At 41.8% G+C, this 15780-nt stretch overlaps 1 protein-coding gene across 1 annotated transcript in view; it reads right to left on the bottom strand.

Annotated features, from left to right (window-relative positions):
- LOC129828047 (phospholipid phosphatase 3-like) overlaps positions 1-11019 on the bottom strand; it is a 37196-nt gene extending 26177 nt beyond the window's left edge. The window contains exon 1 of the mRNA XM_055889451.1: positions 10191-11019. Coding sequence (XP_055745426.1) covers positions 10191-10395 — 205 coding nt within the window. The 5' untranslated portion in view covers positions 10396-11019. The remainder of the gene's footprint in view (positions 1-10190) is intronic.
- Between the last annotated feature and the right edge of the window lie 4761 nt (positions 11020-15780).

Here is a 15780-nt window from a genome sequence, read left to right as displayed (position 1 = left end):
CGTGTTAATAAGTCATTCATAATGCCATACCACCGTGTTAATAACAGTCATTCATAATGCCATACCACCGTGTTAATAACAGTCATTCATAATGCCATACCACCGTGTTAATAACAGTCATTCATAATGCCATACCACCGTGTTAATAACAGTCATTCATAATGCCATACCACCGTGTTAATAACAGTCATTCATAATGCCATACCACCGTGTTAATAACAGTCATTCATAATGCCATACCATCGTGTTAACGTGTTTACTTCACTGCAGTAAACACTTAGAAGGAAAGTACTGTCTGAGACAGAAGGGACCACACTGAGCAAAGAAGTGGATTCACTCCTAACATAAGGCCATTAGAATGCGATGCCTTGGGGGAATTCCAGAGTGACGGTAATAAATGAGTCCCTTGACGGGGCAGATAACGAGGGGTCAACAGCCTGAGGAATCTGCTGCTGACATTTAGGGAAAATTTGGTTGGAACTCCCTGAGACAAGGCATACTGTTGGAGAGGAGACAGAGACAACTAGAGACACGACATACTGTTGGAGAGGAGACCGAGACAACTAGAGACACGACATACTGTTGGAGAGGAGACAGAGACAACTAGAGACATGACATACTGTTGGAGTTGAGACAGAGACAACTAGAGACATGACATACTGTTGGAGAGGAGACAGAGACAACTAGAGACATGACCTACTGTTGGAGAGGAGACAGAGACAACTAGAGACATGACATACTGTTGGAGAGGAGACAGAGACAACTAGAGACACGACATACTGTTGGAGTTGAGACAGAGACAACTAGAGACACGACATACTGTTGGAGAGGAGACAGAGACAACTAGAGACACAACATACTGTTGGAGAGGAGACAGAGACAACTAGAGACACGACATACTGTTGGAGAGGAGACAGAGACAACTAGAGACATGACATACTGTTGGAGAGGAGACAGAGACAACTAGAGACACGACATACTGTTGGAGTTGAGACAGAGACAACTAGAGACATGACATACTGTTGGAGTTGAGACAGAGACAACTAGAGACAAAGCATACTGTTGGAGAGGAGACAGAGACAACTAGAGACATGACATACTGTTGGAGAGGAGACAGAGACAACTAGAGACAAAGCATACTGTTGGAGAGGAGACAGAGACAACTAGAGACACGACATACTGTTGGAGAGGAGACAGAGACAACTAGAGACATGACATACTGTTGGAGAGGAGACAGAGACAACTAGAGACACGACATACTGTTGGAGTTGAGACAGAGACAACTAGAGACATGACATACCGTTGGAGAGGAGACAGAGACAACTAGAGACACGAAATACTGTTGGAGTTGAGACAGAGACAACTAGAGACACAACATACTGTTGGAGAGGAGACAGAGACAACTAGAGACACGACATACTGTTGGAGAGGAGACAGAGACAACTAGAAACACGACATACTGTTGGAGAGGAGACAGAGACAACTAGAGACACGACATACTGTTGGAGAGGAGACAGAGACAACTAGAGACACGACATACTGTTGGAGTTGAGACAGAGACAACTAGAGACACGACATACTGTTGGAGTTGAGACAGAGACAACTAGAGACACGACATACTGTTGGAGAGGAGACAGAGACAACTAGAGACATGACATACTGTTGGAGGGGAGACAGAGACAACTAGAGACACGACATACTGTTGGAGTTGAGACAGAGACAACTAGAGACACGACATACTGTTGGAGTTGAGACAGAGACAACTAGAGACACGACATACTGTTGGAGTTGAGACAGAGACAACTAGAGACACGACATACTGTTGGAGTTGAGACAGAGACAACTAGAGACACGACATACTGTTGGAGTTGAGACAGAGACAACTAGAGACACGACATACTGTTGGAGAGGAGACAGAGACAACTAGAGACACGACATACTGTTGGAGATTAGACAGAGACAACTAGAAACACGACATACTGTTGGAGAGGAGACAGAGACAACTAGAGACACGACATACTGTTGGAGAGGAGACAGAGACAACTAGAGACACGACATACTGTTGGAGTTGAGACAGAGACAACTAGAGACACGACATACTGTTGGAGTTGAGACAGAGACAACTAGAGACACGACATACTGTTGGAGAGGAGACAGAGACAACTAGAGACACGACATACTGTTGGAGAGGAGACAGAGACAACTAGAGACACGACATACTGTTGGAGTTGAGACAGAGACAACTAGAGACACGACATACTGTTGGAGTTGGGACAGAGACAACTAGAGACACGACATACTGTTGGAGAGGAGACAACTAGAGACATGACATACTGTTGGAGAGGAGACAGAGACAACTAGAGACATGACATACTGTTGGAGAGGAGACAGAGACAACTAGAGACACGACATACTGTTGGAGAGGAGACAGAGACAACTAGAGACATGACATACTGTTGGAGAGGAGACAGAGACAACTAGAGACACGACATACTGTTGGAGAGGAGACAACTAGAGGCACGACATACTGTTGGAGAGGAGACAGAGACAACTAGAGACATGACATACTGTTGGAGAGGAGACAGAGACAACTAGAGACATGACATACTGTTGGAGAGGAGACAGAGACAACTAGAGACATGGCATACTGTTGGAGAGGAGACAGAGACAACTAGAGACACAACATACTGTTGGAGAGGAGACAGAGACAACTAGAGACACGACATACTGTTGGAGTTGAGACAGAGACAACTAGAGACACGACATACTGTTGGAGAGGAGACAACTAGAGACATGACATACTGTTGGAGAGGAGACAGAGACAACTAGAGACATGACATACTGTTGGAGAGGAGACAGAGACAACTAGAGACACGACATACTGTTGGAGAGGAGACAGAGACAACTAGAGACATGACATACTGTTGGAGAGGAGACAGAGACAACTAGAGACATGACATACTGTTGGAGAGGAGACAGAGACAACTAGAGACATGAGATACTGTTGGAGAGGAGACAGAGACAACTAGAGACATGACATACTGTTGGAGAGGAGACAGAGACAACTAGAGACATGACATACTGTTGGAGAGGAGACAGAGACAACTAGAGACACAACATACTGTTGGAGAGGAGACAGAGACAACTAGAGACACGACATACTGTTGGAGTTGAGACAGAGACAACTAGAGACACGACATACTGTTGGAGAGGAGACAGAGACAACTAGAGACACGACATACTGTTGGAGAGGAGACAGAGACAACTAGAGACATGACATACTGTTGGAGAGGAGACAGAGACAACTAGAGACATGACATACTGTTGGAGAGGAGACAGAGACAACTAGAGACACGACATACTGTTGGAGTTGAGAAAGAGACAACTAGAGACACAACATACTGTTGGAGTTGAGACAGAGACAACTAGAGACATGACATACTGTTGGAGAGGAGACAAAGACAACTAGAGACACGAGATACTGTTGGAGTTGAGACAGAGACAACTAGAGACAAAGCATACTGTTAATTCACAATATAGCTGATGATAGTGACGCCAATCATATCTATCAAGAAAGAACCAAAAGTAAATTTTTATTTATTTAATTTAACCTTTATTTAACTAGGCAAGTCATTTAAGAGCAAATTCTTATTTACAATGACGGCCTACCAAAAGGCAAAATACCTCCTGCAGGGACGGGGATTTTTAAAATAAATCAATAAAAATAAATAACACGAATATAGGACAAAACACACATTACGACAAGAGAGACAACACAACACTACGTAAAGAGAGACCTAACATGCTGACCAGACCGGACACGTCGCATGCGCGAGCGTCGCAAAATAAATTTAGAACGAGCGTCTGCGACGCCAAGGGCTAAAATAGAACTCATTCCTATTTCTGACGCAGATCGCGCTGCAAGTCCTGCCTCTCCCATCTCCTCATTGGTTTATAGAAGCAGGTACTCATTGGTTATACCCACGTGGGTGATTGAAAGACAAACTGTTTTGCCGGTAGTCGTGGTAATACAATGAAAGTTTAGATGCGATCACCATATAAGTTAAACGATGAAAAAGCCTGGAAGGAGGAGAGGTGACTAGAAACGATTCGGTTGGCCGTTTTATGTGTGGATTAATTGTCGGAGTAGAGGTCCTTGTGCATTTCAGGTAAAATAACAACTCAATGTTTATATCCCAGGACAAATTAGCTAGCAACAGCAAGCTAGCTAAATAGGACAACTTAACGTTAGCTAGCAAGTGCAAGCTAACTAGCTAAATTGCCATACATGTTTAATGCTTTTTGACCTGTCCCCAAATTAATGTCATAGGTTCAGAGTTTGTTTTGATATTTTAACCTGGGTGTCGTGATCGCGTTTGGTGGGGGGGGGGGGAATATATTTATGCATGATAGCGCACGCGCGCAACGGGTTTGGGTTCCGTGTAAGACAACAACATAGCAAGGCAGCAACACATGACAACACAGCATGGTAGCAACACAACATGGTAGCAGCACAAAACATGCTACAAACATTACTGGGCACAGACAACAGCACAAAGGGCAAGAAGGTAGAGACAACAATACATTGCACAAAGCAGCCACAACTGTCAGTAAGAGTGTCCCTGATTGAGTCTTTGAACAAAGAGATTGAGATAAAACGGTCCAGTTTGAGTGTTTGTTGCAGCTCGTTCCAGTCGCTAGCTGCAGCGAACTGAAAAGAGGAGCGACCCAGGGATGTGTGTGCTTTGGGGACCTTTAACAGAATGTGACTGGCAGAACGGGTGCTGTATGTGGAGGATGAGGGCTGCAGTAGATATCTCAGATAGGGGGGAGTGAGGCCTAAGAGGGTTTTATAAATAAGCATCAACCAGTGGGTCTTGCGACAGGTATACAGAGATGACCAGTTTACAGAGGAGTATAGAGTGCAGTGATGTGTCCTATAAGGAGCATTGGTGGCAAATCTGATGGCCGAATGGTAAAGAACATCTAGCCGCTCGAGAGCACCCTTACCTGCCGATCTACAAATTATGTCTCCGTAATCTAGCATGGGTAGGATGGTCATCTGAATCAGGGTTAGTATGGCAGCTGGGTTGAAAGAGGAGCGATTACGATAGAGGAAACCAAGTCTAGATTTAACTTTAGCCTGCAGATTTGATATGTGCTGAGAGAAGGACAGTGTACTGTCTAGCCATACTCCCAAGTACTTGTATGAGGTGACTACCTCAAGTAGAGGTCGACCGGTTATGATTTTTCAACGCCGATACCGAATATTGGAGGACCAAAAAAGACGATACCGATTAATTGGCCAATTAAAAAAAAAATGTATTTATGTATTTTTAATAATGACAATTACAACAATACTGAATGAACACTTTCATTTTAACTTAATATAATACATCAATAAAATCAATTTGGCCTCAAATAAATAATGAAACATGTTCAATTTGGTTTAAATAATGCAAAAACAAAGTGTTGGAGAAGAAAGTAAAAGTGCAATATGTGCCATGTAAAAAAAGCTAACGTTTAAGTTTCTTGCTCAGAACATGAGAACATATGAAAGCTGGTGGTTCCTTTTAACATGAATCTTCAATATTCCCACGTAAGAAGTTTTAGGTTGTAGTTATTTTAGAACAATTTCTCTCTATACCATTTGTATTTCATATACCTTTGACTATTTGATGTTCTTATAGGCGCTTTAGTATTGCCAGTGTAACAGTATAGCTTCCGTCCCTCTCCTCGCCCCTACCTGGGCTCGAACCAGGAACACATCGACAACAGCCACCCTCGAAGCATTGTTACCCATCGCTCCACAAAAGCCGCAGCCCTTGCAGAGCAAGGGGAACAACTGCTTCAAGGTCTCAGAGCGAGTGACGTCACCGATTGAAACGTTATTAGCGCGCACTCCGCTAACTAGCTAGCGATGTCACATCAGTTACACCAGCGTAATTTCGGGATTTGATAGGCTTGAAGTCATAAATAGCTCAATGCTTGAACCACAGCGAAGAGCTGCTGGCAAACGCACAAAAGTGCTGTTTGAATGAATGCTTACGAGCGTGCTGCTGCCTACCACCGCTCAGTCAGACTGCTCTATCAAATCATAGACTTAATTATAACATAATAACACACAGAAATACAAGCCGTAGGTCATTAATATGGTCAAATCCGGAAACTATCATTTCGAAAACAAAACGTTTATTCTTTCAGTGAAATACAGAACCGTTCCGTATTTTATCTAACGGGTGGCATCCATAAGTCTAAATATTCCTGTTATATTGCACAACCTTCAATGTTATGTCATAATTACGTAAAATTCTGGCAAATTAGTTCACAACGAGCCAGGCGGCCCAAACTGTTGCATATACCCTGACTCTGAGTGCAAAGAACGCAAGAGAAGTGACACAATTTCCCTAGTTTAATATTGCCTGGTAACCTGGATTTCTTTTAACTAAATAGGCAGGTTTAAGAAAATATACTTCTGTGTATTGATTTTAAGAAAGGCATTGATGTTTGTTGTTAGGTACGGGGCGGCAGGGTAGCCTAGTGGTTAGAGCGTTGGGCTAGTAACCGAAAGGTTGCAAGTTCAAATCCCCGAGCTGACAAGGTACAAATCTGTCGTTCTGCCCCTGAACAAGGCAGTTAACCCACTGTTCCTAGGCCGTCATTGAAAATAAGAGTTTGTTCTTAACTGACTTGCCTAGTTAAATAAAAAATAAAAAGGTAAAATGTAAGTCGCTCTGGATAAGAGCGTCAGCGAAATGACTTAAATGTACATTCGTGCAACGGTTGTGCTTTTTTCGCAAATGGGCTTTTGTTAAATCATCCCCCGTTTGGCAAAGTTGGCTGTCTTTGATAGGAACAAATAGTCTTCACACAGTTCGCAAACGAGCCAGGCGGCCCAAACTGCTGCATATACCCTGACTCTGTTGCACAGAACGCAAGAGAAGTGACACAATTTCCCTAGTTTAAAAAAATGTATGTTAGCAGGCAATATTAACTAAATATGCAGGTTTAAAAATATATACTTGTGTATTGATTTTAAGAAAGGAGTTGATGTTTATGGTTAGGGTACACATTGGTGCAACGACAGTGCTTTTTTCACGAATGCACTTGTTAAATCACCCGTTTGGCGAAGTAGGCTATGATTCAATGATAAATTAACAGGCACCGCATCTATTATATGCAACGCAGGACAAGCTAGATAAACTAGTAATATCATCAACCATGTGTAGTTAACTAGTGATTATGTTAAGATTGATTGTTTTTTATAAGATACGTTTAATGCTAGCTAGCATCTTACCATGGCTCCTTGCTGCACTCGCATAACAGGCGAGGGACTATTGCAGTCTCCTCGTGGAGTGCAATGTAATCGGCCATGATCGGTGTCCAAAATTGCCGATTACCAATTGTAATGAAAACTTGAAATCGGCCCTAATTAATTGGCCATTCCGATTAATCGGTCGACCTCTAACCTCAAGCTCTAAACCCTCAGAGGTAGTAATCACACCTGTGGGAAGAGTGACATTCTTCTTACCAAACTACATGACATTTGTTTTGGAGGTGTTCAGAACAAGGTAAGGGTAGAGAAAGCTTGTTGGACACTAAGCAAGCTTTGTTGTGGAGCATTTAACACAAAATCCGGGGAGGGGCCAGCTGAGTATAAGATTGTATAAGATCTGAGTATAAGATCTGCATATAAATGGATGAGAGAGCTTCCTACTGCCTACTTCCTACTAAATTAACAAGGCTGATGCCAGAAGAGGTTGATGCCAGAGGTGATGATGGTGAATGGAGGAAGATGATGATACCAGAGGTGATGGTGGTGAATGGGGTAAAATGATGATACCAGAGGTGATGGTGGTGAATGGGGGAAGATGATGATACCAGAGGTGATGGTGATGAATGGGGGAAGATGATGATACCAGAGGTGATGGTGGTGAATGGGGGAAGATGATGATGCCAGAGGTGATGGTGATGAATGGGGGAAGATGATGATACCAGAGGTGATGGTGGTGAATGGGGGAAGATGATGATACCAGAGGTGATGGTGGTGAATGGGGGAAGATGATGATACCAGAGGTGATGGTGGTGAATGGGGGAAGATGATGATACCAGAGGTGATGGTGGTGAATTGTGGAAGATGATGATACCAGAGGTGATGGTGGTGAATGGGGGAAGATGATGATACCAGAGGTGATGGTAGTGAATTGTGGAAGATGATGGCAAGCATGCCATGCTGCGCTTTGTCTTGAGAGACTTTAAAAAGACACTTTCTAAATCTCTCACTTCCTCTCACTCATGTTCTTTCAAGCATGCAACCCAGTGATTGAGTCAATCCTAGTGTTGCAATGCAACCAGCAGCCAGGGATAAGGAAAGTCAACACCAGCCCACGTGTTCTCATTAGGCTGAGCTACGAACTGAAAAAGTATATTTCCTTCCCATCTTCTGACTCTGGGCCAGTCAGTCTCTGTCTGGCACTTACCAGCCACTTCCTAAACACTTAGGTGAGTGTCAAGCATGCTACCTAGCAGAGGAGAAGGCAATAGCATACCTGCAGGCAAGGAGGAATAACAGGCTGTACAGTGAGAGTGAACCTGTCTGTCAGTGTCTGTCTGGGAAGCAGCAGGCAGCTCGTAACCGCCAACGGTGCGCTGGCAGACCTGTCTGTCTGCCTGGACGGGTTCTGCCTAATAGTCTTGTTTGTGTCATGTTAACGACTTCAAAACAAACCACTCTTCCCTGCTTTCACATAGTGCCAGCACCAGAGAGGCTGATCGACCCCCCCCCCCCCCCCCCCCCCCACACACCCCATTTCATTTCAGGGGTGTAGTTAGGCACACAATTGTGTTTCACTCATGTTAGTTGAGGAGTAACCAATGATAACTACCACAAAGTAGCAACCCAATAGTCCCTCTGTGTTGGTGTGTGATTGTCAGATTGCCTCATGTTCCACATTATGGCTTAACAATGCTAACCCTATCAGCATTCATACTGTAGGGCCATTATCGGATGCTTTATTGATTTATATAATAGCCTCCTAATTTGGCAGAATAACTTTGTTGCACACATTAGAGATATTGTTGCCAAGTACCTCAACTCGTCCATGGAGTTGAGTGCAGACTAGAGTTCCTTAAATGAACCTCTGACTCGCGATACGTCGATACTTAAAAAATAAAATCTTAAACCCTTATCATGTACCTATGTTTGTCCTCTGTTGTTGCGTGCCTTTGTTTGCTGGAGTCCATATTTTTTATTATTAAACGTTAATAAAATACAACCACTGACTGTTTCCTCATTGCTGGTTCTCTAAGATGGCAACTCAGCCGCGAATGCCAATTGAATCTCAACAAGGAAAACATCGGTGGGTGTATTTGATTAACGTTTTATTTTTATTTTTTAAATATGGATTTCCGAAAAGAAATGCACGCAACAAAGGACAAGCATAGGTAGGCCTACAAGTTAAGTATCGAGGCATAGCGACTAGAAGGAGTTGGAGGTTAAATTCAAAAGCTCTAGAATGTGCTCAACTCAGTGGAGTTTAGATACTTGGCAAGGGATAATGCTGTAGTGAAGCAAAGCAAACAATGAACAAATGTCATTTTTGCCATTAGAACACAAGCAGGGAAGTGGTAGCAACATGTTCAATTCTAATGTTATTTTCTTGAAAACCCCATGGATGGTTGTCAGGGGAACTCAAGAATTCCCGGGACAACTCGCCTGCCTGCTTTCTTCAGTGCTTAGCTTAGAGTACAGACAGACTCCTTTTTTGCCCTTTTGGTGGTGTGCTGAATTGGCTTTTGAAAGGACTTATTCTTCTATTGTGACCTGTTGAACTGCTAGACCTGTTGCACTTTGCCGTTGGTTCTTCTCCTTAACTACTTGTGCTAATAAATGTATTGGGTTTAATTAAATGGTCGCCTATCATCACTTGGACAACATGTGAGAGTGAGCCGTCCTAGATTTCTGTGCAATAATTGCCCATCCTGTGACATGCACACTATTCATTATATTCATGTTAATGATATTGACCTCTGCATATTTCCTCGGAAATAAGATGGAAATACTGAGACAGGCTAAGAATCAAATTAATGCAAAGCAGACAATCATGTCATGCTGCTACGTTGAGATTCAGTCAAATAAAAACGGTAAAAGGGTGAAATAATATGCAAAGGGGGTTCACCATAATTCTTACCTACAAACAGACAGAAAACATCCAGGCCGACCAGCATCTTTCTCTTGGTACAGAGTGAACTGTCTGCAGGTTCTGCAAGGATGTGATTCTTCCCAGCGCCGTTTTCCTTCATCGCCTCCCCGGCTCCCCCGTTGTCGGCTAAACGCTGCTGAAGCTCAGCGTCCCGAGGAAGAGTACTAGTGTGTGTCGAGTTGAACTTTTGCATATTGTCTCTTGTTTAAAATACAACGTTGATGTTGTATTGTTGCTGTTTACTGACAGTAACGTTAAGTATCCCAAAGGTGAACATTCAGTCCGTCCAACGTTGAAAAATACAAATTAATGATGGCTGACTAACTTTAGCTAGCTAGCTGTTATTGAAAACCATGTCCAACAACCACAAGTTAAACTTGACAGGTATCAAACCGTTAGCAACAAGCTTATCTGTGAAATGTAAGACAAATTCGACGACAGCGTAAAGAAGAGTAAAGATAAACAGAAAGAGAAGTGTTCTTGCTAGTCTAGCAAAGCTGTCAGTTCACTGAGGTGTTGCGAGCTAAAGCGCTCACTGTCCCACTGTATCGTGTTCTGTTCAAAGTCTTCAACTACTGTAGCTGGCTAGCCACGTTACATCACGATACGTTACCCTAAAACCAACAAAATCAATATTTTAAAAGAATAACTTGCAAAACACGCACTGCTCAATTCTTCTGTCAACTTTCAAACTTGCCCATATGTCATTCATTCAACTATTCCAAATGCCCTCTCCATGTGTTGGACTATTTTCTGTTCAGTCCTCCTATTCCCTCGCATTTTGTCCCTCCCCAAAACTAGGCAGACCCCCAGCAGTTTGTTTTGCAAAATGTTTATATCTCCTTTGCTCCAGTCGCACCCTCTGACAACCCACCCTCACTTGTTAGTTAAATACAGTAGTTAACCAAATAGCTACCCTGACTATCTGCATTGACCATTTTTGCACTAACTGACTCAACTCATACACTGCTGCAACTGTTTACTATCTGTCACTTTATGTACAGTACATATCTACCTCAATTACCTCGCACAAGTACCCTGCACATCGACTCGGTACTGGTATCCCTTGTATATGGCCAAATTATCGTTACCCATTGCGTATCTATTATTATGTGTTTTACTTTTCTATTATTTCTCTATTTTCTTTCTCTCTGCATTGTAGGGAAGGGCCTGTAAGTAATCATTTCACTGTTAGTGCACACCTGTTGTTTACGAAGCATGTGACGAATAAAATTTGATTATCTTACTTTTTTGTTTTACACTAACAGCTTTCTTTGTTTTATTTGTTAACATCTATGTTATGCTAGAATCAATACTATATTTGAGAGAGAATTAAGAGTATAGAGAAAAATATATTTATTTAATTGCATTTTTTTAAAGTAGAACATAACGTGGCTATATACAGGGAGTAGAACATAACGTGGCTATATACAGGGAGTAGAAAATAACATGGCTCTATACAGGGAGTAGAACATAACATGGCTATATACAGGGAGTAGAACATAACATGGCTATATACAGGGAGTAGAAAATGACATGGCTATATACAGGGAGTAGAACATAACATGGCTATATACAGGGAGTAGAACATAACATGGCTATATACAGGGAGTAGAAAATGACATGGCTATATACAGGGAGTAGAACATAACGTGGCAATATACAGGGAGTAGAACATAACATGGCTATATACAGGGAGTAGAACATAACATGGCTATATACAGGGGGTAGAAAATAACATGGCTCTATACAGGGAGTAGAACATAACATGGCTATATACAGGGAGTAGAACATAACATGGCTATATACAGGGAGTAGAACATAACATGGCTATATACAGGGAGTAGAACATAACATGGCTATATACAGGGAGTAGAACATAACATGGCTATATACAGGGAGTAGAACATAACGTGGCTATATACAGGGAGTAGAAAATGACATGGCTATATACAGGGAGTAGAAAATAACGTGGCTATATACAGGGAGTAGAACATAACATGGCTATATACAGGGAGTAGAGCATAACATGGCTATATACAGGGGGTAGAAAATAACATGGCTCTATACAGGGAGTAGAACATAACATGGCTATATACAGGGAGTAGAACATAACATGGCTATATACAGGGAGTAGAACATAACATGGCTATATACAGGGAGTAGAACATAACATGGCTATACAGGGAGTAGAACATAACATGGCTATATACAGGGAGTAGAACATAACATGGCTATATACAGGGAGTAGAAAATAACGTGGCTATATACAGGGAGTAGAACATAACGTGGCTATATACAGGGAATAGAACATAACATGGCTATATACAGGGAGTAGACCATAACGTGGCTATATACAGGGAGTAGAAAATAACATGGCTATATACAGGGAGTAGAACATAACATGGCTATATACAGGGAGTAGAAAATAACATGGCTATATACAGGAAGTAGAACATAACATGGCTATATACAGGGAGTAGAACATAATATGGCTATATACAGGGAGTAGAACATAACATGGCTATATACAGGGAGTAGAACATAACACGGCTATATACAGGGAGTAGAACATAACACGGCTATATACAGGGAGTAGAACATAACATGGCTATATAAGGAGAGTAGAACATAACATGGCTATATACAGGGAGTAGAACATAACGTGGCTATATACAGGGAGTAGAACATAACATGGCTATATACAGGGAGTAGAACATAACATGGCTATATACAGGGAGAAGAACATAACATGGCTATATACAGGGAGTAGAACATAACATGGCTATATACAGGGAGTAGAACATAACGTGGCTATATACAGGGATAAAAAATAACATGGCTATATACAGGGAGTAGAACATAACATGGCTATATACAGGGAGTAGAACATAACATGGCTATATACAGGGAGTAGAACATAACATGGCTATATACAGGGAGAAGAACATAACATGGCTATATACAGGGAGTAGAACATAACATGGCTATATACAGGGAGTAGAACATAACGTGGCTATATACAGGGAGTAGAACATAACATGGCTATATACAGGGAGTAGAACATAACATGGCTATATACAGGGAGAAGAACATAACATGGCTATATACAGGGAGTAGAACATAACATGGCTATATACAGGGAGTAGAACATAACGTGGCTATATACAGGGAGTAGAACATAACATGGCTATATACAGGGAGTAGAACATAACATGGCTATATACAGGGAGAAGAACATAACATGGCTATATACAGGGAGTAGAACATAACATGGCTATATACAGGGAGTAGAACATAACGTGGCTATATACAGGGATAAAAAATAACATGGCTATATACAGGGAGTAGAACATAACGTGGCTATATACAGGGAGTAGAACATAACATGGCTATATACAGGGAGTAGAACATAACATGGCTATATACAGAGAGTAGAACATAACGTGGCTATATACAGAGAGTAGAACATAACGTGGCTATATACAGGGAGTAGAACATAACATGGCTATATACAGGGAGTAGAACATAACATGGCTATATACAGAGAGTAGAACATAACGTGGCTATATACAGAGAGTAGAACATAACATGGCTATATACAGGGAGTAGAACATAACGTGGCTATATACAGGGAGTAGAACATAACATGGCTATATACAGAGAGTAGAACATAACACGGCTATATACAGTGAGTAGAACATAACACGGCTATATACAGGGAGTAGAACATAACGTGGCTATATACAGGGAGTAGAACATAACATGGCTCTATACAGGGAGTAGAACATAACACGGCTATATACAGGGAGTAGAACATAACATGGCTATATACAGGGAGTAGAACATAACGTGGCTATATACAGGGAGTAGAACATAACGTGGCTATATACAGGGAGTAGAACATAACATGGCTATATACAGGGATAAAAAATAACATGGCTATATACAGGGAGTAGAAAATAACATGGCTATATACAGGGAGTAGAACATAACATGGCTATATACAGGGAGTAGAAAATAACGTGGCTATATACAGGGAGTAGAACATAACATGGCTATATACAGGGAGTAGAACATAACATGGCTATATACAGGGAGTAGAAAATAACGTGGCTATATACAGGGAGTAGAACATAACGTGGCTATATACAGGGAGTAGAACATAACATGGCTATATACAGGGAGTAGAACATAACATGGCTATATACAGGGAGTAGAACATAACACGGCTATATACAGGGAGTAGAACATAACATGGCTATATACAGAGAGTAGAACATAACATGGCTATATACAGGGAGTAGAACATAACATGGCTATATACAGGGAGAAGAACATAACATGGCTATATACAGGGAGTAGAACATAACATGGCTATTTACAGGGAGTAGAACATAACATGGCTATATACAGGGAGTAGAACATAACATGGCTATATACAGGGAGTAGAACATAACATGGCTATATACAGGGAGTAGAACATAACATGGCTATATACAGGGAGTAGAACATAACATGGCTATATACAAGGAGTAGAACATAACATGGCTATATACAGGGAGTAGAACATAACATGGCTATATACAGGGAGTAGAAAATAACATGGCTATATACAGAGAGTAGAACATAACGTGGCTATATACAGGGAGTAGAACATAACATGGCTATTTACAGGGAGTAGAACATAACATGGCTATATACAGGGAGTAGAACATAACATGGCTATATACAGGGAGTATAACATAACATGGCTATATACAGAGAGTAGAACATAACGTGGCTATATACAGGGAGTAGAACATAACATGGCTATATACAGGGAGTAGAACATAACACGGCTATATACAGAGAGTAGAACATAACACGGCTATATACAGGGGGTAGAACATAACATGGCTATATACAGGGAGTAGAAAATAACATGGCTATATACAGGGGGTAGAAAATAACATGGCTATATACAGGTGTAACGGATGTGAAATGGCTAGGTAGTTAGCGGGTACGCGCTAATAGCATTTCAATCGGTTACGTCACTTGCTCTGAGACCTGAAGTAGGGTTTCCCCTTGCTCTGCAAGGGCCGCGGCTTTTGTGGAGCGATGGGTAACGACGCTTCGTGGGTGACCGTTGTTGATGTGTGCAGAAGGTACTTGGTTCGCGCCCGTGTCGGGGCGAGGGGACGATGTAAAGTTATACTGTTACATTGATGCTGTTGACCCGGATCTTCATTGATGCTGTTGACCCGGATCACAGACAGTAGCAGCAGCGTGTGTGTGTGTTTCCGCGTGCGTGTGTGTATGTATGGTGTCAGTATAGTGTGGGTGTGGATGTTTGCAGTTTGTGTTGTGGTGTCAGTGTAAGTATGGGTGAGTAGATTTGTGTGTAATGAGAGATTCCATTATGTTTCCCAGGCCTACTTAAATTAGAAAAATTAAAAACGAGAGAAAATGTTGCCCTTTGCCTTACACTTCGAATGTCATCGTTTGCCCAACAACATCTAATCCTTCCTTTGATCAAATAAATGGATGTATCTTTAGCATCAGTTACTTTCCTGGTCAGTGAAGGCCTAATGGGAGA

This window comes from Salvelinus fontinalis, chromosome 2 (assembly GCF_029448725.1).
Source record: "Salvelinus fontinalis isolate EN_2023a chromosome 2, ASM2944872v1, whole genome shotgun sequence".
Taxonomy (NCBI): domain Eukaryota; kingdom Metazoa; phylum Chordata; class Actinopteri; order Salmoniformes; family Salmonidae; genus Salvelinus; species Salvelinus fontinalis.
This window is presented reverse-complemented; position numbering and strand designations above follow the sequence as displayed.